Consider the following 25,122-nt stretch of genomic DNA (forward strand, 5'->3'; position numbering starts at 1 on the left):
AATTACAATGTAAGTCACAGCCTGTATAATAAAGTGATTGCAGAGTTATTTCGTTTGGGTTTGCTGCGAAAAGTGAGGAATGGTTAAATGTTGAGCTCTAGGTGATACTGTATATTTCCTATGTACAACACAACCACCGCAGATACAACTAGCTCTAAGGCCGACAGAATACCCGATCCATATGTCTATCAGCCACACACTCACTGTGAATAATTGCCGGCTCCGTTTGCAACCGCTGTGCAGAGAGGCGGCTGGCGGGTAAAGATCAGAGGTCAGGGGGAGGTCAGCCGACCAGACAGACTGCTGGCACTCAGAGGAGAGACTAACAAGATGCTCATGTAATGTAAATGGCTATATGAAACCAGCGCCCCGGGCAGAGAGAACCCAGGATGAACCCAGGGTGGCGCTCAGATATTATTGCACAACATTCTATTCTGCCAGAGAGCAGGGTTCAAACTCTGAAACTCAAAGTGGATTCTAAAGCGTTAGGAGGAAGATAAGGATACATAAAAATACACTATTTGTTTATTTTTTATATATCTTGCTCTTGCATGCCCAAAGCTGTTGTTTAAACTGTGGAAAATAACTATTGATTTTAGTAAACTGAATATGGAAGTTAAAGACAAAAAGGTGTCTATTATTGCCAGTGTCCAGCAGTGGCTGGTGAGTAGGGAATTGGACTGGGAGCTGTCGGGTCGCCGGGTCAAGCCCCCAAACAGACCTGAATATGGAGCGAGGTCCCAGTTCACCTCCTGGGCTCTGCCGTGGTACCCTTGAGCAAGGCACCTGACAACCCACAATATGCAAGTCAACGGACACCAACTTTTGGAGGCTTGTAAGTAAGACAAAATGTCCTCTCCTTTCCTCTAGTGTATTTATCGTCAAAGCTCTTGGTTTGAAACTAGATGTCTCTAACAATGAGCCTTAACTTCATTAATTTATAATATGGATCAGATGAAACACTATCTGTAGTTTCAAATTGACATTTTTCCCTTTTGCCGTTGCTCCACTGGACCCACTACTACTTGTGCATTCCCACTGTTCTTCCCCATTTGGCAGCACAATGAGAATATAGCTTTTTCTAAACACGGTCAAACCTGTGTTGTTGCTTGGATATATTGCACCGTGACCAGGAAGCCACATTATTGCCTCAGGTCTTTTGTGAATAGAAAAAAAATCAGTGAGTGATGGTCTGCTGGGAGAAGTGCGGCATGTTCTCTCACATTGCGATTGTGTTCTCATCCTTTTGTCATTTTCTCCTTTCGCTCCTGTCACAATAAGATGTGAATCATAGTGTTTAGTGCCACCAGGGTTAGCTCCACAATAACAGTAAACACACTTTGAGGATTTCTAATGTGTGTGTCTTTAATGTATAAAAAAAATCACCAAGTCATCAACTAGACAATCAGCAGTGAAAGAGATCGAGGTATTGGTGGAGACCAAGGTGAAGCTCAAATGAGAGTAAATAAGCACTGCTTGCTAAGAAAATTCTCCATATCAACATAAAAGGGGATCATAGGCCTGTGGTGTGTTGATCGCATTGCTTCCAAGCAGCAATTGAGCCCTCTGACAATTCTAATGTACTAGAAAGCATTAGAATTTAAAGGTTAAATAAACCCACACATGTTCTGGAAAGCTAGTGCCTGACCTTTTCTCATTTTGGATTATTATTGCGTGAACTCTAGTCTGAATAATGCTAATGCAGTACCTTGAGTTGAGAAATGGGAATAGTTTTCTCCCTTATCAGATGATGAAAAACAATGCTTTTCATGTGTGAAACAAAACTGTCGTGAGGGGCCGAGCCGTGCCCTTTTCTTGACCCTCTCACCCTTAAAAGATTTTTCACAACCAAACCAGAAGTGTGATCGTGTGAAGAAGAAATGGAGCCAGTCTCCTTGACTCTCAGACCACGCTTTTATACACACAAACACACACTCCAGATGTCAGGCCGGTTTCACACACCAGTGGACACACTGTTGCAACACCTCCTCTCCCCTCACCCTCTCCCATCATGTCACACCTTCTCCTCCGCTCTGCTCCTTTTATCACCCCCCAAACCCTTTTTGTTTGCCTTTCTATCACTCCTCTCGCACCTTTTCACCCCCTGCTGCCGCTCCATCCGTTTCCCTCTCCGTCATCCCAACCTTCTTTCACCTTTATTCTTTCCTGCTCTGTCTCACAACATCTCACACACTCCTGAAAGATTTCCAGAGTAAACAAAACCAATTTAATTCCATCTAAAAAATCGTCTGCAAGGACGTGGATGTTGCTGGAATAGCATCTGTGTGATAATGTCTTTGAATCCATTGCCAATGTGCACATAAATGTAGTCTTTTCATGTTTGATAAAGTGCACAGCTGCACACGGCTGCAGGATTCTGAACCCTAGCACAAAATGTCTTTTAAGTGAGTATGAATGGGGCGGCCGGCTTTGCCAGCATCTTATCAAAAGGAGAGTTGACAACAACCCAACTGGAATTTGGCTCAAAGAGTTCGACACAGTGGCCAATCAGAAATCCCCAACTCCCTCGGAAAAGCACTGGCTTATCTTCAAAAACTGCCTGGATGTGAACAGAATCCTCAAAATGTCCTTTCTATCTTGGTCCAAAACTCTGACGCTCAGACCCATTCAGTCTTTTGAGATGTGCTGCAGCATGAGCAATTTTCTGATTTAGTTTTTGTTTTGAAAAGGATGGCTCTGCTTCAGTAGTTATTTGCAGAGTTTAAGTGCAGTATATCGAACATCTGTTTGTTAGTTGCTAAACTGTTTGGTGCTGGGTAGCTGAGGGATAGCCTTTTTATATATATATATATATATATATATATATCATTATTATTGATATTAGCAAGTCATTTGATCCATTGTTTGTATAGAAACACCAGCCAGAGAAAATATGACATTTACCGTCTGAATCACATTATTAATGGGAGTAAGTTCACATCTCTGGTAAAGGATGAATAAACTAGACTTTGAAGCCACATCGTTAATTCCATATATCGGTTTCTACTTTTGCTTGTATCGGCACTCCTCTTGGTGGTATTCAGGTCCTTTCAGGCCACTGACATCCAACTGCTGTCTGCCACTAAGGTACAAATTAAGAGTTTGTCACAGACCAATGAGCAGTACACCGGAGAGCTCCCTCTCTCTACCCCTTCAACACGCACTCAGAGATATAGTGGGCTGGAGTCGGGCCAAGTTGTGAGTCAGAGGATCACCCCTGGGACTTGATCCATCTTGCTTTTGTATGAGCGGGCAGCCACACAGGAGCTGTCTCCATTTTTCACCCATCAAAGGGTTCAAGACCACACAGTGACCTCCATCACCCTCAGGACTTCATGGTGCTGTTACACAAGTGTTTTCCAGGGTGCATTTTGAAATGTATGTCCATCCGGATAAAAACAACAACTCCTGAACATGTCTCATGTTCGTACAGTAACAGGAAGCTAATGCCAGCAGCAAGCTAGCACAAACACTGTAAACAAGGAGAAACGGGAAGTAACCAAAAACTATGATGTGTTTCTTTTACACCTCTTATGTGTTAGCAATCCTATGCTGCTTAACACACGTTACATTTGGACACAGACTAACTAGCTGTCTTGTTTCCAGTGTGTGTCCTAAGCTAGCTGGTTGCTACCTGTAGCTTCATATTCACCTCACAAATGAGAGAGGCATTTATATTCTTATCTAACTCTTTCAAGAAAGCTAATCTTGCAAAAAAGAGTCTTTCCAAAAACAATTCCTTTAATGAGTTTAGAGTCATTTCGGAAGAACACAAGTTAAAAGAAGGAGTTCATTTGCAGTGTTTTTTAATTAAGATTACTTCATGTTCATAACTTGACTGTGTTGTTCAGAGACTGGAACCAATAAGCATTTAAAAATGTTTCTGAACATCTAATCTTTATGAAGACTTGGATCTAAATGAGTCTACTGTGAGGCAGTATAGTATGATTGCTTGAACGAGTAAACAAGAGCCTGAGTACATACAGCAGCCTCGAATCAGCCACACAACTCACAGACACACTTGTATAACTATTGCCTTCTGCTTTCACAACTCTTATGCTGCCAATTTAAGAAATATTAGGTTTGGATGTGATACAAAAAAAAGTCTCTATTTCCCCCAGATGTGAATTCCACGGTCTAATAACTCGCAGGATGAGCTGTGACAGTGCATATGTTCATTCACGGTTGTTTTTGCACCTCAATCACATCCTACCTCGACAGCTGAAAGTGATAGAGGAAGCGAGGAGAAAATCAGGAGCGCTCTGAGGGAGGAAGAGAATGATGAAAGGAGTGATGAGGTTTTAATCAGAATCTCTTTATGCTGACACACCATGGGAATTCTTCACCTCATCAGCCCTCTGTACCCCCTACCCCCACACCCTGGACGATGGGCAACTTCCCAGAGTGCCTTGCTGCGTGGCCTTTTCAATAATGTAGCAGGGGAGAGAAGGGAAACTAAATGAGAGGGGAAACGATTTCCCAGCGCTGTAGGAGCCCCCTCTGTGACATTTACCTCTAGCATGCTCCTCAATGTGTGTGTGTTGGATGGCCCTTCGCCAGACTAATGATACCCCCCTCTGGCACACACACTCAAGGATACAAAACCCTCCTGCCAGTGAAGCCTCATGTGTCCACACTGAGACGGTAGGAAAGTGGGTATAATGGCAAAGGGATTGTAAAGCGTTTGAAAAGAGAAATATAAGAGTTCAATGGGTGTGGAGGAACAATCGGAGGGCAGGAAATAAAAGGAAAATGTTCACGATTGGAGGCGAAAGAAAGTAGCAGGAGCGTCTATCAGCTCCACCTGTTACCATTCCGTACTTCATTAAGCGCGACCCCCTCCCTCGTTTGCATCCACGGGGAGCCCCCTACCCCCCACATGGGCACATTGGCATCTATCATTACCCCCATGCTCGAGCTCAGAGCCTGCAGAATGTCACACAGCTGGAGCGAGAGGCTCTGAAGACGGATGAAAAAAAGAAAATCCTTTGCGAGAGCCATTAAAAAAAGAGAAGGCCATAAGGGAGTCATTGTAGCGCTGCAAAAAACAAATTCAACCAGAGATAAAATTGTTACATGAAACATAATGGTTGAGGAATTAATCTCAACTCAAGGTCCAATTATTGGCTGAATCATATCATACAATCTTTATTATCAGATCAGGTTTCATAGGTTAATATTTAGAAATATTAAATAGACTTTCTGTCATTTCTCACGAGCATTTAGGCCTAAAGTCTAAACAAAGTTTGTTCCTTTAAACTAACATGGACAAGAATTCAGTGTTCAGAAAATACTTTAAAATGTGATGTGAAAGACCATCAAAACTAGAATAGAATGCACTTTGTATTGCAGAGGATTTGTAAGCATATCAGATGTTTCAGTTAAAAAGAAAAATGTTCAAACGGTTATAAATCATACATACATCTTCCATGTCTTCTCCAACTCATAAGAAACCTTAGATGTACTTTCTTAGACCGGGAAACAAGTTGTCCAATCAGTTATAATCAATCATGAACAGATGCTGTCAAGCTTAAAAGATGACTCGTGTCAGGGAGCTAAAAATAGGTCGCAGTCCAGTGTCAGCGTCTGTTTACACAGAGAAGAGATGGCTGACTGCTCGTGGAAATCACCTACCTGTCTGTGGAGATAAACTACCTAATGAAGTGAGTTTGTGAAGACGCTGCAGAGAAGAACGCTTCTACAATCTACGAAGAACTAAGCTTAGAAAGGCTGAGGAATCAAGCTAACATTAAGAGTCTGTTCAAGTATTACCTTCATTTGAAGTCACTTCTCTACGTACAAGAAAACAAATACCTTTAGAGTTTAATAATGTATTACATCTGAATCAAGTAGTGGGTGCAGATCATTCTTCCTGCTTGTATCTAGAGAATAAATGCACTAAAACACATAATGAGGTAAGTTGTATTGCCTATCCCTTAACTAGTAAGCTAAAATGCTGCTTTTTGGTGGTCTGCAGCTATTTTAGCTTAACACCTGTCACATAAAATGTTTAGGAATATAAGAAGCACCACTCACTAAACCCGGCCTGGGGTTCAGTCACAAGACACACAATAGACAATTACCAAAAGAGGAAAACAGACAAATATCATTTTTTAGACAAATATAGATTATAAGAGGTATTTCTGCTTTTTTAACTGGATAAAATGTAGTCTTCAGGACTCTCAAATGTGCTGTTGACTTGCTCATGCCTCAGAAATAATCCACTTAAATCGGGAAAGGGCCACATACACTCACAGTCCAATGCTGACCTCTTGTGGTTAAACAGGATACTGCAACCATCACATTTGGCAGGCACTCATGCTCATGACTAAAATCAACAATTATTCAGCAGTGTGATTTCTACTTTCTTCTCTATTTCACTGATCCCTGGCTGGCAGTGGCAGCCTGGCGCAGCAGCAGCTCCCTGGCCAGGTCTGGCCGGCCGCTCTTGGCGAGGCAGTGGGCGAGCTGAGAGGCCTTGGGTTGGTGGGTGGCAGCAGGAAGCCCCCTCCTCCTCATGGCCAGGACATGGAAGGCCTGGGTGGACAGGCTGTCCCTGGCCCGCAGCTTCACCAACTGAGCGGCGCTTCGACGGAGACGCAGGGAGACCACCAGCAGGGACACCTCCTCCTCTGACAGCTCCTCCGACAGCCAGAGGAGAAGAGAGTCAGACAGGGAGTCTGGTGGGGGATGCAAGAGATGAAAGATGGAGGAAGTGAAAGGTTAGCATTTATATTTTCAACACTAATTAGGAAAGTAAAGAAAAGAAGGGGATATCATTTTTTTAGTATAATTTTTACATCACAGCTGTCTTGCATTGTTTTGTTTATGCCTGCAAAAAATATGAATACAACTATGTAAACATACTGTGTTTCAAGTCCCATATTCAACAGATGTTACCTTTTTCATACTATGTGCAATCCAAGAACTAGATTTCAACCTGCATTTAATTTCATCTGCTTTGAAAATAAAAAGCAGGTTAATGCCCTAGAATTACATTTGTATCCCTACTATCATTAACACCCATTTTCCAGACAGAAAAGCCCTTGGTAAATATTATGTTTTAACAGTTGAATCTTGCTAGAAAAACTTTTGTAGGAAAAATCATCTGAAAAATATTCAAACTATGCACTGAGTAAAGCTTTGACGTACAATATCTAATTCAAAATTCTAAGGGGGTAAAATTATAAAGTGGGGGGGAAACGGAACAAACTCAAGTAAAGTCATCCAAAACAAGTGACCCACCTGTGTCCTCGCGTACCCTCACCCTGGCTGTGATTGGCCGGTTAATGGTTCTCACTTTCTAAGATACAGCAGAATAAAATGTTAGAATATCTCTTATCCTAAAAGTCTTGAACAACATTGGTATCTATGATTCCTTGTGAGCGTTTCTGCACCTTGGGTAAAGTCAGAGACAGCTTACAGACGGGGTCTCCGAGGAGCTTTGTGTCCATGGCGACCGGTCTGTCACCTCGCCACTCCAGCTGACCTCTGGTGACCTTGTAGAACAAGGCCGTGCCCTTGTAGTGAGGGGAGCTGTAGTTCCCAAACGGGTCCACCTCTGTTAGACGCACCATGAGGTGATTCTTCTGCTGACTGTGGAAGGGGATTCGCTCGTGTGGGACATCATGTCCTTCGTTTGGAGTTCCTTTTGTAAAACATGGACAATTTTTTTCATCCGTATTTAGATCCTTTTAATTAGTGTGAATGCAAACATCTCTAGGTCATTCTCACACCCTACCTGAGGAGGTGATGTTGCCGCTGAAGCACAGGAGGAGCTGGTCTCCTTCACACATGGAGATCTCCGCAGATGTCTCCGGGAGCCCGCTGTAGCCCCGGGCTCGCAGTTTGGACATCTCCCAGCTGAGGTCTCTGTTCGGGAGGACAGCCACCAGGAGGTCGTGCGGCTCATCCTGTCTTCGCTGGAGGACGACGGTGACCGCATGGCAGCAGACCGACTCCTCCAGCTCCTCTGCCAGAGACGTGAGCTGGAGAGGCTGCAGTGCAGACAGCAGACGCACCACCAGCAGTCTGAGACAGGGGGGAGAGTTAAGGCGTTGAGCTCAGAGGAGATATAAGATTACTGCTGAATAAAGGGATAAATGAGTGCGTTATCGTGGGCCTAAATACATACTTAACATACTTAAGACAGAATAAAGATCTCTTATTACATACTGTACATATATTATTCCCAAGGAAAGCTGTTCTAGATAAGAAAGCAGAGACATAATGAGAATCTATACTTGGTAAAGGAGCAGTTCACAATATCTGTCTGGGTTTATTATTCATCTTTCAATTTTTCTTAATGGAGCTGAAAAAAAACAGTTTGTACCATGCTGGGAATATAGTATTTTACAATGATTTTTGAAATACTTTGAGTTAAATGTAGAGTACATTAACAGCGTTTCTTTACAGAAATTGTGGAAACACAACTTTAATTTCTTGTTATTTATCACTCCTTTAGAGATAACTAACATTTACACCATGTTCTTATCTTCTGACTGAACTGGGAAAGCCTGGTATTCAGAGTATTTAACCCCCCTTTTTATCCATACTGCCTTTCTTAAACCCTTTGTGTGAAGAAAAGCTCTTTCTAAGTCACGGTAGTTGTATTGTTCTACATTTCAGTTCCTATCCTGCTGCACCTGTGTGTAAATGAAAGGCACACAACCCTGAAGAAGTAGAACAGAAGTTGATTGAGTGGTGAGTTCTTCTTCTTCTCAATGTATTTGACTTTATTTTAGACAGGGCAAGTTAAGAAATAATGTGTGATGTTTACAAGTTAGGCGGATTAGCAACTATAGCAAAGTAGGGCTAAAGAGTTGAATGGAAACACTGTCGCTTTTGTCCTACTCAATTTGGAATTACTAGAATTGTATGTGTCAATTGTGACTTGCCAGAAGAATCCAGATTAAATGAACTTCAAGCTAAATCTGGAACGTATTTCTAGCTGTGATATGCTTTTAGGTTTTGTTTTTTGCGTTTTGTGTAGAGCAGGGATTCCCAAAGTGTGGTGCGAAAGCTGCCACCAGGGGGTGCGCGAGATGAAACATGTAATGGTGGTCTGGTGTAAAAATATTACACAGTGTTGTTTTTTAAGTGGAATTTTTCCATAGGCTACAATAAAAAACAGGAACAATAAACATTTCCTTTGTAATCCCTTTTATTTTAAATCAAAAAGCTATAATTTATTAGTTTTTGTTAGTTCCACTGTAGGCTAGGATCTATGCGCGCCAACTCGTTTCATTCATTCTTTCAAATATGATTAACTGGCTGAAATCAGGGAAACTGTCAAGTGGAACGTCTCATGACAAAGCTATTTGTCATGAGACGCTTTGTTGCGTTCTTTTGGGGGGTGCGTCAACCCGGTTGGGACGTAGAAGGGGGTGCGCCGCAAAAAAGGTTTGGGAACCGCTGGTGTAGAGTAAATAATGTCCCTTTTGCTGTTTTGTACTGAACACCACCAACATAATAATAATGAGGCTAGCTCTGCTAAACGTATACATTTGGAATACAATTACATAGTTTTAACCTCAAATATCTTACATGTATTAAACAAAATGTATCTGAAGTGTTATCTTAAACATGTTTCCTATTTTAGTTTTGTTCCTGCATCAAACCCCTTCATGTCGAAGTGTCCAGCTGAGCTAATTGTCAAGTAAGGATTTTCTGCAGGACTTCAAACATAAACAGTTACATTCATAGACTTAAATCAACCCTCCTTAACGGTCTGTCCCTCTGTGGCTAGGAGCAATGTTTGCTACTTCTTCTATGCGGTCGGGGGCCTCCTGATGACTGTCACTGGCGGCAGTGTGGATGTGACGTCGGCCCAGAACCCTGCGTACCTGCTGCGGCTGTCAAACACACTCATGGGGCTCATGGGCCTCCGACACAAAACATGTGTTGTGAGAAACCTCTTCAACTGTTCTGACTGTAATCTTATAAGGAAAACATCTAATCATGCACCATGTGACTCAAGACAACGGACCGCCTGGCACAGATTTGCAAAAGACCCCACCTCCCGTTCTTAGGAGCAAGACACACAGACTCAAGAGTTGTTTAACCTCATATTGATTATGGGTCATTCAATTTGACACACACTTCACTGTGGTTGTTTCATGTCACTGCCTAATGGGTTCTTTTTGTTAAGTTTTGTCTGTGGTTGTTATCCCCCGTTTTGTTTGTCTTTGTAGTCATTTTGAAACAGATTTTAGTTGTTTTTTTGTGTCTCTTTCTTGTCATTTGAAGTCTGTTTGTAATGACTTAATGTGAAATATTCAAATTTCCTGTCACATCATAACTAATTATGTTCTTTTGTATATTACAGGCTTACACTGTGGCGAAACGAAAACTAAAAAGGCTGTTTTTCACTGAAAGGTGAGGAGAGATATAAAGTTACTCATCACAAACAAATAATATGCCATGTTTCCGACCTTCTCTTTATGAAATGTTGCTTAATGGCCTCTATTCCTGATCTAGTTTCAACAGCCTCCTTGCTATGATGAGAACAACACTGCAAACAACTCCTCATTTCAAGCTTATAGTCTGGTGTCCTGAGACACAAACAACCCTGGACTCTGCTAACTGCATCCTAGCAAGAAGGTACTAAATGAAATGAAAACTGTTTCAGCTTTCACTTCTATTAATATGCGGTGCCTGACAGTATTTCTTTTGCTGTGGGCAGATACCGGATTTATTACATCCTTATTTGTGGTGTGAGAAGCAAGACCATTATAACCGTCGTCATGGGGAACAACAAACTGAAAGCCTACAGTCCTTCAGATCAACTGCAGTGGTTGATCAGCTTTATCAGCAAGGCACAGGAACAAAGAGATGTGGTAAGAGATGGGAGATTATTACAGTCTGGCAATCCAAAGCTATTATTTAGGATTATATGTAAGGTCTACTTTATGTATAACATTGTTTGTTTGACAGGTTTATCTTTTACTGGATGGACGAAATGGCAGCCATGGATATGACAAAAATGGTGCTGCAAATAAGCGCCCTCCTTCCAGTCTGACTCTGGGCTTATCTGCACTGTCTGTCGTCTTTCTGTGGATGTTTCTGCCTCATTTTGCAGTTTTTGCTGTGATCTGTTTAGGTTGGAAGGTACAACAAAATATCCACTGACTCCTGCGATCACAGAGAAAATCATTCAGGCTTTTATATCTGATTTAAAGTAACTCCATTTTTTTTACTGCTTCCAACTGGCTCCCAAGCACTGCAATAAGGCTTCTAAAAAAGATACCTTACCTCCTGCGTCCCCAGACTTATTTGCTTTAGTATTCAATCCTCCATTATAATATTTATCCACACAGTGCTATCTGGTCTCTAAGTGTCCCCTAAACTTGTATTGTATGACTGAACTCTGTTAGCAAAAAACTGTAATAAAAACCCAACCTCTTATTTTCACTTTGTGTATTTTGTTTGTGTAAGTGGACTATTATTGTGTGTATATTTCTTGAATTCTGTATTTGTACCAGATGCTGTAAATCCCTTTGGATCAGCTGTTCCTCGGACCTTTGTTTAAGGGACTCAAAACTAATCTTTGCCATTTAGATTTGTACAAATGACGATTTCTTACCTGTCAAAGTGCTCCGTCAGCTCGAAAGACACCAGCCCATTTTGCTGGTTCCTGACCGTGACTTTATCCAGGACGCTCCACTGTTTTTCTCTTGAACCCAGAACAATCAGCAGCTCGTTGGACACCTCTTTAGATTTCCCAGAGGCGGCCATGGCTCTGACAACAACATTAAAAACAACATTGACCAGACATTTTCAGTGAGGCAGTGCAAGTTGCACTGTGCACTTGACAAACCAATAAGTTCCTTACATGACCATGAATTAAACTTTGATGAATTGGTATTAATTATTCATTTCTGGTCTCCCTTTTTTAATCCAATGACATCTATAAATGTGGACAAACATGAAGAACACTCGCTTAACTCACCTCCTTCTGTGGGAAGCAGGTTGATCCCATGGTGGAGAACTACTAACAGGCCACATTTGGTGGTCTTGCTCCTCCTCTTGTCCCCTTGTCTGCCTTTTCTTTTCAGTGTTTGGGGGACAGGGAAGGGTGAGAGTAAGGGGTCTTCTCAGGGGCTTAGAGGATGGGTGGGTGAGGTAGAGAAACGGACTCGTAGACACCACCGCGTGGTAGGCATCACTCCTAGTCTTGACGGCAGCTAGAAGAACAGCGTCTACTGGCTGGATCTGAGGCAGTTATATAATTATTATTCAAGCTGCAGTTTGGACACTGTGTGATATGAAAACTGTTTCATCAAAGAAGGCTTGATATGACATTTACAGAGGTCCTTTATAAGCCTCCCAAATATCCCACAATATAACAAATCAGTGAAATAAACCTTACCATGGTTTGTGCTATAACTGGAGCAGTGAAGGCTCCTGGGAGGTAGTTCAGACAGATACGGGGGTCCATGGGTAGCTTGAGTGACAAACCTTTTGTGGTAACTGTGTAATTTTCTCGTTTTAGACCGGAAACCACTGCAAACAGGCCCAGGGAGTAGACCCTCACCTCTGCAAATGAGCCCTGTCAAACGGGTAAACAGACCATACATTTAATTATCTTTTTTGTCAGTAGTTGTGTAATTTATTTACAGAAAACAGTATTGCTTTAGGCAAGGACATAGTATAGTGACAGCAATGTAATGTAAGTTGTTATTGCTTCCATCATCAATGTGGAGCTGTATTTGCCTTTGGATCTGTTGAAGTAATTTTATTTTTTACAACAGAAAAGTAAAATGGTTTCAGCAAAGATGACCTAGGATGGTTCCGAATTCTATCGGACAGAACACAAAAGGTTTTGGTGGATATTCCTTAAGGTGCTCCATAAGGCACGTCCAATTCTTTCTGAAGTTGACCCCTAAAAAGTGCCTTTAACAAACAGTGGTTATCATTGCATTATTTACACAATCTCAGCTCATAAATACTGTCAAATATTTAAAAGGGATTATAACTTTCTAGTTCATGGAATTTCTGACAATAAAATAAAAGCTAGTGTCTTTTTAGTCCAAGTGATCCGTACCCTGTGTCCTCCATACGTGCCCTCTGTGGTTACAGGCGTGACGTAGCTTGCCCTCCGCTTCCCGTCGACTATCTTCACTGCAACGTCCCTGTAGTTGCCGCGGTAACGTGCGTAGAAAGGCACAACCACAGTCACGGGAAAGTGTACGTTAGCACCGTCCAGAATTTTGAGCCGGATCACTCTGCTGACCAGCTCCTCAGAACCGGTCACCATCAGGCAGCTCAGGGTGTCGGCCACCTCACATCTCAGGACGTCAGCCACACCCATAGGTGCTCTGATGAAGCATGTGTCCGGTGCAACTGATTGGCTGTCCCGCTGTTGACCGGTGAGCCTGGAAATTTAGTTTAGAACAGACATATTTACAGAGGACTACAATGCTGATGATGTACAGACGACATTTTTGAAGTAAACTGTGAAAAATGAAGCATGTTTTGCTCCCTGCATCTATGATACAACTTTGTTTATGAAGCGACATTTCTAGGAAAAAGTGCCACCATCTTAAATATTTCTGAAATGCTGTAGCATGCACATTCTCATATCGGCTTCTCCCAGAGTCGGCCTCTCCCTCTGATCTGTATTTCTGGATATGTTGACAATGAACTGAAAGAGCCTGCTATAAGGATGCCATGTCATCAATGTGTGGTCACCTGGTGATGAGCCACTGCTGAGTGTTTACTTCTGTATCAGTGGGGGAAATGAGGGGAAGGAATGGAATCATGTTCAGAGTCTCATCCCTGTTTGCTCCCTTAGTTGATGGGATGGGGAACAAAAAACATATTAACTTACCCTACTGTGATCCATTCCCTTGTTTCCTCTTTTGCCTTTTCTGTCTCCTCCATCAAATCTGTCTTTCTTTCTGGAGACTGACAGTCTTCAGTATCACTCCCTTGATCAGTTTTGACCACTGATTCTTGCCCCGTCTCTTTCACATCATCGCAGTCAGAACTGCAGCGTCTGTTGTCTGATGTTTGCTCTGTGTCCTGTGATGGCGTTGTAGTTTGATCATCTCCATCCTCCGGTTTATACTCGGAGTTAGCTTCAAGGGGATCACAGGAGTAAAGGTGATTGTTGTCATCTTCAGGATGCTCTGGTTCTTTCAGATATTTAGTCTCCTGAACGTCTGCATCCACAATTGAGGCCTTCTCTGCACATAATTTGAGGATTTCTCCATCCACTTTAGCTATAATTGTGTTCAGTGTGTCCAAAATGATATTTATGTCCTCCCAAACACTCTGAAAAATATCTCTGAAGGAGTCTGAACAAGGTTTGACTTTCCAATCTGTATCTGAAACAAAACAAAGGGATAGAACAGAGCCAAATGTTGTATATATCATCAACCTTTTTGACAAATTGCATTTTTGAGAGTCATTTCTAGATACTTCAGCTATTATTTGTGTGGCCTGCACAATTGCATAAAAATAAACGTCAGTCTTTCTACGTAATTCAAATACTGTGGTGTAACGCCTCAAATTTCATTCAAACTTGAACTTCATAAAATTCATTAGCCGACACTTTTTTTGTGTGCTTTCAGCTTTTCTACTTTAAGTGACAATTCAGTTAACTTTCCAGCTCACAATGAATGAACAATTTGCCTTTCAAATGTGGTTTTTATCAAATCATTCAGGTTCCCTCTCTTCAACTATGGCCTCAACTTGTTTCAGCAACTGACTCTTCAGCTGCATTCAGCATGTTTACTTCAACTCCACCTCAACAGTCCTCAACGTCAACTAAACTGCTTACGTTTCAACTTCCTTTGACTCTTGAACTGCTTTCAGGGTTTCAACTTACACCTAAACTACTCTTGGCGTTGGAACTTCCTAAATGTTTCATCCTTACAATTCGACTCCCACCGACATTTCAACTTTTTATTTTACGTTTAAACTTCCACTGACCTCCTCTTCCGCTGCTTTTTTCTGTTCTTCAATCAAAGTGAGCCTTTTATAAAGACGTGCATCAGTCAGACCCACTCACGTACCTGTTGTGGACGGCTCCTGCTGATCACTATCCCCTGGCGAAGACTTGTTGGCACAATCTCTGAGAACTCCTCTCCATGCTGTCACTCTCTCAGAATGAAAAACACTGAGCTCCTTCAGCACTCTCAGAACTCTCTGCTTGCACTCTTTCTCGTCTTCATCCTCATCCTCTTTCTCTTCTGCAGGACTGAGCATCCCTTCTTCACTGCCTCTACCTGGTTCTCCTCCTATGGATTTTCTTCCACCCACCGTGCTATCATTATGCTTTCTTCTGCTTCTGACAGCTTCCAGCCCCCCAAAAGTTTCTGTCAACATGTTGAGGAGACAGTTTTTACCCCTCCTGTCATGATGGGACTCGTCTTCATACATCTGTTTATTCAAATCCAGATTTCCATCCATGCTGAGAAGAAAAAAACAACAGATCTGGGTCAGATGTATGTAATCCAGCTGGTTTTGTGCCCTTTTTGAGTCCGGTTTGCACACGGCAAAAACAAATCACTCACTGAATAATACATTCAAACATTCTCTAAAACTACAGGGCATTCTTCCCTCCTTTTATATCTGAAGCAGAAAACTCCTTGGTCGCTCTGTCCCTGGCATTTTGTGTGTTACTGTGTACAGCTTTCCTAGTTTTCAGGAGCCAATGTCGTATTTATATGTCTGCCAGTAGTAAAACATGTTGCCAAGGAGACCCCTGGAGGCGTGGCAGGGAGGGACAAAAGAGCAGCCACAGAGCAAAAGAGCCACAGGAAGACTGAGTGCTGTCCTCCACACATCTCATCCCTGTCCTCTATTCTTCTGTCACTCATTTTACTGCTTGTACGTCCAGACAGTGAAAGACATCAGCTCTTTAAATTCAACCCAAAACTGTTGCTCAATCATTAATCTTTCGCACATGTGTCCAAAAAGCAGAAATGTCCCCCATGTTGAGAAGGAGGTCGTATATAGGTTGTTTACATGGGTCATTTCATGGTTTGCCTGAGGAATTTGTGGTTTTACGATCCTATTACATCAGTGGTGGAAGAACTGAGTTTTAAAAACACTGTGATTTTTTTTTAAGTGAAAGTACAAAATATAATTATAAGTGTAAAGTTTTTAAAATAAGCTTAAATGGAAAATGTGATTTTCAAAAGACAATCAGTAAGTAATGTTTCTTCTTCTATTCTTAATACTACATTGTAATAATGGTGGGGAAAATATTTGGTACATATATTACCACTTTGGTGACATATCTTTATTTGTTTGATGAAAAAGGTGTTGAATGAAATACATCCATCATTGATTTTGTTGTTTAATCCTTTAAATTGTGATATTTCAAAGTTTTTAATGAGAAAGGCCTGATATGCTCTGAGCTGCAGCTCTCTGTCACCATCATGTGGCTGATGCGGCACACTGTGTTCTGTTATTTTATTACCTACTTTTAACATTTCACGCTTTAAGTATTTGGGAACATCCAAAGGAAAATAAATACACGTTATTTTTTAATATATCCTTATATTAAAATCATTCATTTCAAAAGTGTTGTTGTTGTTGTTGTTGTTGTTGTTGTATACTGTAGTATAATGCACTTTGTGTTCATACGTATTTCTTTTTTTCTTATAATATCTCTGTTTAAATATATTTATTTTCTAGAGGTAGAGCAACAGTGTTTAATAATATTTAAAATGTTGAAGAAATTGTCTACTTTTTTTTAACTGAAATTGTATACTTTCAAATTGGAATGAGAAATGAACTTATTTGACTTTATTTTTAAATTACTATTACTAGTAACATTATTTGATATATATAATAAAAAAATATTACCTAATGTTTATTTGCCAAGAGAATCAACCAATTCAATTCCTGTCTTACGTAATATTTGTTACAGTATTTTGGTTTTCAGTTCAATTAAATGCATTTTTTTCCCCCAATACACATGTTCAATTCATACAATGCTTTCAAATCATTCTTCTACCATCATCAGAATAATATCATACACTAACAATGCTGGATGAAAATAATGAAACTAAATGTGATTACGTTTTTTTTTCCAGGACTCTCCTAATTATCTGAGAACAGGCATCCTGCTGCATTCCTGCCTGTGATGAATGCATAGCCCGGGGCGTTCAGGATCAAGCTGGGACATGCGTGGATTCCCAGGAAACACCTCAACTGCCTCCACTTTGTTGTTCTCAGGTGACACACGATGACACATTTGTTTTGTTTTAAAAACAGACAAACATAAAACAAAGTCTACCAAATTATTATCGGTTTAAAGCTAAATATTGTTTGAGAGTTTTAGTAGCAGCCTAGCAGGTACTTTTGCAACTGGTCCTGCACTGAGATGGGCGTGGTGTTACCGAACACACCGCGGAAACAGACCGAGCACGTTGTGAGGGCTCGCGACAGTCAACAGGATGACACAAACTGGACATGACGAGAGCGTGAAGGTGTGCGGATGATGCCTGAGGTTCCCACCTGTTTATAACCGGCAGGTAAGCTCTTCTGCCTCTCGGACGTACAGCAACGTGTTGGTAAACACACTGACTTCAAGTGTTGTGTTAAAATTCGACTAAAGTGGTCACGTATCTGAGGTAAATGGGCTTAAGTTTAATTAGCCTTTTAAATGTGTGTAACAAGAAGCGTGAATCACTCATTTGCCGGTAAACTCATATGAAGTGAAACTGCGTCGCTCTGAGTTTGTGTACTTTTCACAAAGTTGTCATACCACTCTTTTTATACGTGTAAACACAGGCTAAAGAAACACACCTTGACCGCTAGTGTTTTGCGCCTTTACTTCAATGTAAACACTCTCCCGCAAAGCGTGTACAATGGCAGCTTTTAATAGTGCCTCTTTTACTTCATTTAGTATAATAGCATTCTTTAATGGTCTTTTGTTTGACTGTATCCTCAAAACACCACTTACTATTTAAGTAGATAACATTTCAACAGGGAATACGGTATATATTTTTTCTCCCCCAAACCAGGAAGGGGACAGGAATTGGACTTTGTTCAATGTTAGTGAGAGATGTGCAGAAGTATGAGGTAGGTGTGTATGCTATGACTCACCCTCTGTACTTTCTAACCATACCTGTGGTGTAGCTACTGGCTGTAACACCACCTACCTGCATACTCATACATTTCCTGTGCTGGTAGCCATGCATTCAGACAGTTTTGTTGTAGAAGAACAGCTTCAATTCAGATCAACTACAATTACAACCATGAGAAAAACGTACCCGTGTAAAATGGGAAACCTCGACCACCTGTCCAAAGCGTTACAAAAGGTACATATTGCTACAATTGGTGAGCGTTTATGTATCATATGCACATCTTTACAAGCTTAAAAACACCTTACACTAACTAAATACCGTCAAACTTATCCAACCCTAAATAGGAAATGGTCCGAATACCTAGGATTAAAAATTCAAAAGCAGATACATTACAAGGGATTAAATTAAATGCGTTTCAGATTAAGGTTCTTTAGTTCCAAGACATTTAGTTTAGTCAAGCTTGAACATATTTGATTAACAACATCTCTTTTTAAAGGCAGACGTATACAGTATAAAGACATTTTTATACTAATATATAATTCCATATCTGTTGGTGTATGCAAACCACACTACAGCTGGAACATCTAAGGGTTTTGTTACCCTTTATATACAATGCTCCTTCTTAGTCAATACCTGACCCTATGTTCCATCCTGCTGCGTTTGTGTGTGTTGTAGTATCTTTATGCATACACACACACACACACACACACACACACACACCGCTTCATATGTTCCTACGCCCATGTGGGAAGTGCAAGCCGTTTCATTTTGTGAAGTTCTCTTTTGCTATTGATCTAAACACCCTGTGGAGTAAGACACCAGGCAATAGCTGTGGATGAAAAACTCCCATATCCAGCCCTTTAATAGTGTTTGTTGTGTTGGTTTGCTCTATGGCGGGTGTGTGTGTGCAGCTGTGTGAGTGGGTGTAGAAGTGCAAAAAGGCAGAGATGAGGAGCAGTCGAGGTCAAATGTGCTAGCAGGCTTCGGCGTGTGCCTCGGCTGGCTGTTAGCCAATACAGGTCCCTGCATGTTAACACTGCAATACACAGCTGGGCAGGTCTGATGGTGTTTATACACCCCCGATGTGAGGAACTAATATAGCGGTGTGAAGCTGGGACTGTGTTTTGGGAGGGTTAAGTAAAACATATATATTCCATTACAAATGCAATACAAGTCAAAGGAAACATCAACACTTAAGTGAATTATATAAGACAATAGAACAATGTATCCTTAGGAGAAGAAAACAGGACATTTTGTGTCAAAAATGGCTTTCATCAAGCAAATTCATGCTTGAATATTAAAGACCAACAATGAAACACTTAAAAAAAACATTACATCCTGTACATATACACGGCAGAATGACACACCGACACTATTTTTAAATACCGTGGTTAACCTACTCAAATGAACAAAAGAACCACAATATGGTCGGCTTAGACTACAGTATTAAAGCATCCACATCATTATTTTGAACAAATCAGATGTCCAAAAAGAGGAAAACTACAGCCAATATAGCCCCAAAAAAAAGCCTTTTTTTATTCCAGATTAAATGATATGCTAGGTTTACAGAGTCATGGTATTAAACCCCATTAGAAATCTATCAGTAATCTGATATGTATTTTTGATGTGCCTGTAAGGGAATACAGTTACTTTTGTATTCTGTTACTGGTGCTGAGAATAAGAAGCGCTTTCAAAAGGCATCCGAACATTCAAGTAACAAGGCTAATGTCATCCTAACATTCTGAGCAACCTTTCAGTTCTTTTTTGGGGCGATCTTATCTTAAGGGGAAGCATTGATTTAATCTCAAGTGCATTTCTAAAATATGTAAAGGTCAGTTTCTGTTTGTGTTAATTTAGTGTGAATTACTTGCTAAGCAATTGTAAAGCCACAACATAGTGTTGATTTGAAAGCAGAAGTAACGCTTCATGTACCTTTGTCACTGTACATTTACAACCCAAAGGAGAAGTAGACATGGCAAGATGTTAATGTACCTTCCTGTGTGGGGTGTGTGTGTATGTGTGAGAGGTAGAGAGAGCTGCTTCACAATTCATTAGAAACGATAAAGACAAGAAAGAGCCATTTATCAAAAGCCTTCAAGGGGTTATTAAGATGCTAGGGAGTGAGCTGGGATGTTAACTTTGACTGGAAAAAGGAGACAAATATGTCAGCTGGTTAGAAATCCAGCTTGTGTGTTATTTGAAATCTGACCTGAAGGCAAGTCTATTCCCTAAACCTGACTGCAGAGCCACACTTGCATGTTATTTCCTCAGAGCTATTGCTGTTTCCTGCTGTTTCATTCAGGAGTGTTGCACATTCAGATGTTGGCGTATGTGTTTGCTCACTTGTTGAATGCACACATGTATCTGGTTGTGTTTAAAAGCAGTAGATATTTTAGGAAGTAGGCTTGTTGGCTATATTTATGAGATTAAATGACTGTGTCAGTTAGTCTTGTGTCTGCAAGGTAACTATAAAGCGTATCTAAGGCTTAAAGCAGAGGGAACACAAAACAAACCCCAGCACTTTTCCTTTAAAGCTCAGCACTTATGATCTATTTTGTTTACATTAACAGCAGTATTTGTGCTAAGGGTTTTCTACTTAACTATTTCCTTGGCATGTCGTGGTGACTTCCTGCAGTCTGAAACCACAACTGGCACTTGACACATTTTTGTAAACTGTGCAGAGCCAGACTAGCTGTTTATGCCTGTTTCCTTTCTGCTTTCTGCTAAATGATGCTATATCCATGCTTTGATTTCATATACAAGACAGAACTGGGTGGAATTGGTCATTTTATCTTCCTCTAGGCAAGAAAGGGGGTAAGAGTGTTTTCCAAAAGGTCGAACAGTGCTTTCTGATCAGGTTTTATATCGTAATTGAAGTTGAAAGATGGTTTAATTTTACCCTGATTAAATTTCCACCTGCAAAATGAACCTCTTAACATTAATTATTATCAACTTCAATACTTTTCCCTCTTAGAGAAACGATTCATAGGTGCATCATGCAAAGATTCAGTTCAGCTGGATGGCACTAACAGCCTTTAAAGTATTTTTCTTTAACCGCATGTTGTTTGAAACCGCTTTCTCTGTCTCTACAGTTTAAAGCGGACTACTATCTTCCAGAGGCCCTCCTGATGCGGCAGAGGTGAGACCGGAGCATCATGTTGGAGCCTCCGGATTTGAGCCAGGACCTCGTGGAGTGGCTGTCCACCCTCCACCTGTCCCAGTATACATCATATTTCCGTCAAGGAGGCTATCTTGCTCTGGAAGACTGCAGGGACCTCACCGATGAGTGTCTCCATGAGCTGAACGTGCTTCCGACAGGCCATCGAGGCGCATCCTTCGCAGTTTGGAAGCGCTAGGCTTGAAGCAGCCGAGCGGTGGAGAGGACGATGAAGAGGGCGAGAACGGGACTCGCGGAAGAAAGCCTGTGCCTCTCCCGAGACGTATATTCCTGAAGGATAAAAAGAGAGGGACTTCATGTCAGCACCGAGAGCCAAAGGAGAGGAATGAGTCGGATGGGAGTCAGACTTTGCCTCCTGGAGCCGGACTGGGAACAGGGTTTGAGGACGGCACGGAGAGGAGATGCGTTCGGCCTCCTGTTCCGGCTCCTCGAGATCCACAAAATATTCAGTCATCCTCTGAACCTCCCAGTATAGCCGTCTCTGTTTGCTCCAGGAGCAGAAGCAGCAGCAGCAGCAGCAGCAGCGAGTGCATCTCCATATCCGAGATGCCCTCAGACTGGGAGATTTCCTCGGAGACCCCGTCTCTATCCAGCGCCGACTCCTTCCCCTGCATTGCTGACGGCCTCCATCCTTCCCCCTCTGAGGACAATTCGATTTTCCAAGGGAGTATGGTGGAGAACTCCATCTACGAGGCTCAGCCTGGCTCAACGGCTCCTGCAGGTCCGCGGCTCACTCGCTCCTACCGGCTGAGGCACCGGCCCGTCCCGCAGATCCCCAATCAGACAACGCTGCCTCCTCAGGACAGGTAACTTTTACCTTAAAGGGACAGTTCAACACTGTGGGAAACAGTTAGAAGAATTACTGAAATGTTCTACTTAAAAATAGCAGTACCACAGTGTAAAAATTCTCCGTTATAAGTCATACTCAAGGGGAAAGTCTTGTCTTTCATCTATTAAATACTGTGTGGTTTTATTTGAATTTATTAATACACTACTGCAGTAGCTTGACCTCTAATGAAATTGTATTATTTGTAAAAAATGCAACATTTTCCGACAACATGAAGTGGAGGTTTTAGAGAAGTATTATGTAAAACACTCAATTGAAGTACCACAGATTTTTTGACTCGAGTGCAAAACTCAAAAGTAATTATATGAAGTAAATTCCACTCCTGGAAACGTAGGTATTTACTTTGATGCAGAGATATGAATAACATGCTTTCAACGTTAGAATCAAAATACTTGAATTTTCCCGGAAATAGTTTTCTGTTTTATAAAATATAAAAAACTATGTAGGATGTAAGAGTGTGCAATAAGAGATACAATTCTGTAGTTAAAACATATATGAAAGTCAGATTGTAAACAAAAAATGTCCTAGAAAAGATCAATTAAATCAAAATGTTTAGATATTGTTTAAAGAGAAGTCGGTTGATTCAGAGTATTCATTTCTCTGACTTACACGTGTGCAAAGAAGTACTTCCAAACCATTCCTTTGAGCCTGAAGTTTGACTTGATGGAAGTTTATGAGAACTAATCAAACACGTTAGAGGAGCTCAGCGAGAAGCACCTGGAGAAATCCATTTGCTCGCTTCCACCGCATGAATGAACATGAGAGCAGGCGTTTCCCCCTCTGCATTCAGACGTACACTGACGGAGAACCTCAAGGCCTCTCCTATTCAACTCTGCATTCCATATATATGTTGCTCAACTCTTTAACTGTGAAACTAACTTCCAGAGTTCTCTCTTCCGAAGGCCTTTTACGAGTAAAACGGTGAAACCTGTTTTCCCACGTCGTGGTTGTAATCCGCTGATTTTTCTTCCTCCTCAGTAGCGCAGCGCCGGCGCAAACATCCAGCCCCGAACACCTCACCGGCTCCGAGGGTCCCAGTGGTGCAAACGGCATACAGAAAGGTACGGCGTCTCTCCGCTGCTTCATCTCCGCCATGAATATTTCATTCCGCAGTAGAGTTGCTCTGGTTTGCCCGGATGAAAGAAGTGTGTGTGTGTGTGTGTGTGTGTGTGTGTGTTTGTGTGTGTGAGAGAGAGGTGGGAGTGTTATGGGAAAGGGGCCCCTCCCTCCTTTCAAGCGCACATCTCACCGGGAATATACTCTCTTACATCTCGTCCCTCAGCGAGACCCCGGTGTGTATTCCTGTCGCCCAGCTCTCCAAAGTTTTTTAGAAGTTGTTTAACTTTGCTAACAACACACAGGCGTGTAGAACAAATATGTTTTGAATAGTTTTGAAGTCATTTTTGGGCTTCCTCGACCCCTCGTGTCTCATCTGACGATATTATACGCGAGCTGATTTTGTGCTAAGGTAAAATGTTTCACTCAGGATTATAGAAATGAAATATAAATAAATAGAAATACATAAAAATACTTAAAAATGAATGAAAAATTAAAACAGATAATAATTGTATAGAGGGCGTTTTAAGTAAATCAAAGACATTTCACATGGACAGAGTAAATTCACAAGGCATCATCCATTTGTGAAGTTTTGGATGTTTTTGAACAGTCTTAAGATGCAGAATATTTGTCCGCATTGTGACATTTTCTCCTGCGGCATATCAATAGTTTGGCGTCCATTTTTCTACAGTTAAACACCCGTCACGTTTTGTCCCCCACTTCCCCTCCGCTGCTCGTCCCGCTGTACCCTTACCGCAGCAGTCTCTTGGCAGGCCTTGTTTTTTTTCCAACTTTTTCCCTCTGTATGGAACAAGACAGGGAGCGAGACTTGAGAGAGCATGGAGACAGTGAAGTGTGTTGGGAGGAAGGAAGAGGAGACGGATGCAAAGCAGTCTGCGAGACCGGAGGATGAGAGAGAGCCCAGACGGTCCCCGAGCAGGGAGGTGGGGAGCTCCACTAGCAAGCTGAAGCTCCCTTCACAGCAAGGTCTAGCAAGGCGCTGTTTGACATATCATTTTACCAAAAAATGAGATCCAAAAGTAAAAAAAGAGCAGTGTAGTCTCACAGTATCCAACGAGAACTTAACGTCCGATGCTGACTGAATTTTAATCAACAACCTTTTTATTTTGACCAGAAATTGTGTGTTTTCCAGCAGTGATGCAGTATATAGCACACTGGGTACATCAATAGCAGTCAATGGCATTTGATCAAGCAATGGCATTCACACACAGTTCCCTATTTAACCTGTGTGTAGGCTGGTTGTTTGTCTGGGTGTTGAGAGATAGCCCCTTGGTGCACAAATACCACACTGACAGCAAGCAACTTTTAGTGGTAAGTCACACCTCGGAAAGACGGTATGACTCATGCTGAAAAGCTAAAAAAATACACTTTAATGAATTACTTTAGCTTGTTATAATTCTTTGTCACCTGCACGCATACATGGCAGATTTTAAAGCTATTCAACAATTCAGCTGTTAAGTTAGGTAAGCTTTTACTGAAATAACAAACTAATTTTACAGATTTTAGTTCAGGTTGCTGTATTTCCTCCGTGCTCGGTGTGAGTGCGACACAGAGGATTGATAATACCAAACTGACCTTTCCCTCCCCCACTTTTAAAAGAACAGAGGCTTCATACACAATAAAATCAATCTCCTCACTAACTCCAAACTCATGGCGGCATCTTCCAAGATGGCGACTTGAGAGAGAAAGCCTGCTCGGGAGCAGATAAAGCCACAAAGGCAGTAACTGAAGTCTAAAGAGTAGAGGGAACCTGACCGGAATTGAGTACAGTAGTGTCCGGCAGGCTGTCGGAGAGAGAATTGCGAGAGGCCCTGAAGGTCGGCTGATAGATGATGACTGATGGTTTGCTATCTGCCCACTGAGCCGGTCCGCACAGAGGGCGGCGGCGCTGGAGTGTGTTCTATCTTCGAGCTAACTGACCCCATCTTAGAGCTTACCAAGCCCAGATATAAAGGAGATGGGGTCTCCAAGTT

At 41.6% G+C, this 25,122-nt stretch overlaps 3 protein-coding genes across 4 annotated transcripts in view; 2 read left to right on the forward strand and 1 right to left on the reverse strand.

Annotated features, from left to right (window-relative positions):
• The window catches only part of LOC134875692 (uncharacterized), a 94,072-nt gene extending 82,785 nt beyond the window's left edge, over positions 1 to 11,287 (forward strand). Inside the window, exons 3-11 of one of the 2 annotated variants that reach the window (XM_063900286.1) lie at positions 6,399 to 6,722; positions 7,724 to 7,983; positions 8,629 to 8,703; positions 9,602 to 9,658; positions 9,749 to 9,905; positions 10,328 to 10,377; positions 10,480 to 10,602; positions 10,685 to 10,838; positions 10,936 to 11,287. In XM_063900286.1, coding sequence (XP_063756356.1) covers positions 9,627 to 9,658; positions 9,749 to 9,905; positions 10,328 to 10,377; positions 10,480 to 10,602; positions 10,685 to 10,838; positions 10,936 to 11,130 — 711 coding nt within the window. In that variant the 5' untranslated portion in view covers positions 6,399 to 6,722; positions 7,724 to 7,983; positions 8,629 to 8,703; positions 9,602 to 9,626 and the 3' untranslated portion in view covers positions 11,131 to 11,287. Of the gene's footprint in view, positions 1 to 6,398; positions 6,723 to 7,723; positions 7,984 to 8,458; positions 8,704 to 9,601; positions 9,659 to 9,748; positions 9,906 to 10,327; positions 10,378 to 10,479; positions 10,603 to 10,684; positions 10,839 to 10,935 lie in introns of those variants that run through there. The other variant, XM_063900287.1, reaches the window with a different exon arrangement.
• Positions 6,373 to 15,213, reverse strand: dthd1 (death domain containing 1). The gene is given in 10 exon segments (XM_063901286.1): positions 6,373 to 6,680; positions 7,246 to 7,303; positions 7,398 to 7,648; positions 7,742 to 8,031; positions 11,585 to 11,740; positions 11,936 to 12,213; positions 12,371 to 12,550; positions 13,046 to 13,376; positions 13,832 to 14,081; positions 15,021 to 15,213. Coding segments are annotated over 10 exon segments (2,295 nt in total).
• A 2,032-nt stretch (positions 15,214 to 17,245) lies between these two features.
• arap2 (ArfGAP with RhoGAP domain, ankyrin repeat and PH domain 2) overlaps positions 17,246 to 25,122 on the forward strand; it is a 95,938-nt gene continuing 88,061 nt past the window's right edge. The window contains 4 exon segments of the mRNA XM_063900714.1: positions 17,246 to 17,492; positions 21,140 to 21,371; positions 21,374 to 22,031; positions 23,051 to 23,133. Coding sequence (XP_063756784.1) covers positions 21,203 to 21,371; positions 21,374 to 22,031; positions 23,051 to 23,133 — 910 coding nt within the window. The 5' untranslated portion in view covers positions 17,246 to 17,492; positions 21,140 to 21,202.

The sequence above is a fragment of the Eleginops maclovinus genome, chromosome 14 (genome assembly GCF_036324505.1).
Source record: "Eleginops maclovinus isolate JMC-PN-2008 ecotype Puerto Natales chromosome 14, JC_Emac_rtc_rv5, whole genome shotgun sequence".
Classification (NCBI taxonomy): Eukaryota; Metazoa; Chordata; class Actinopteri; order Perciformes; family Eleginopidae; genus Eleginops; species Eleginops maclovinus.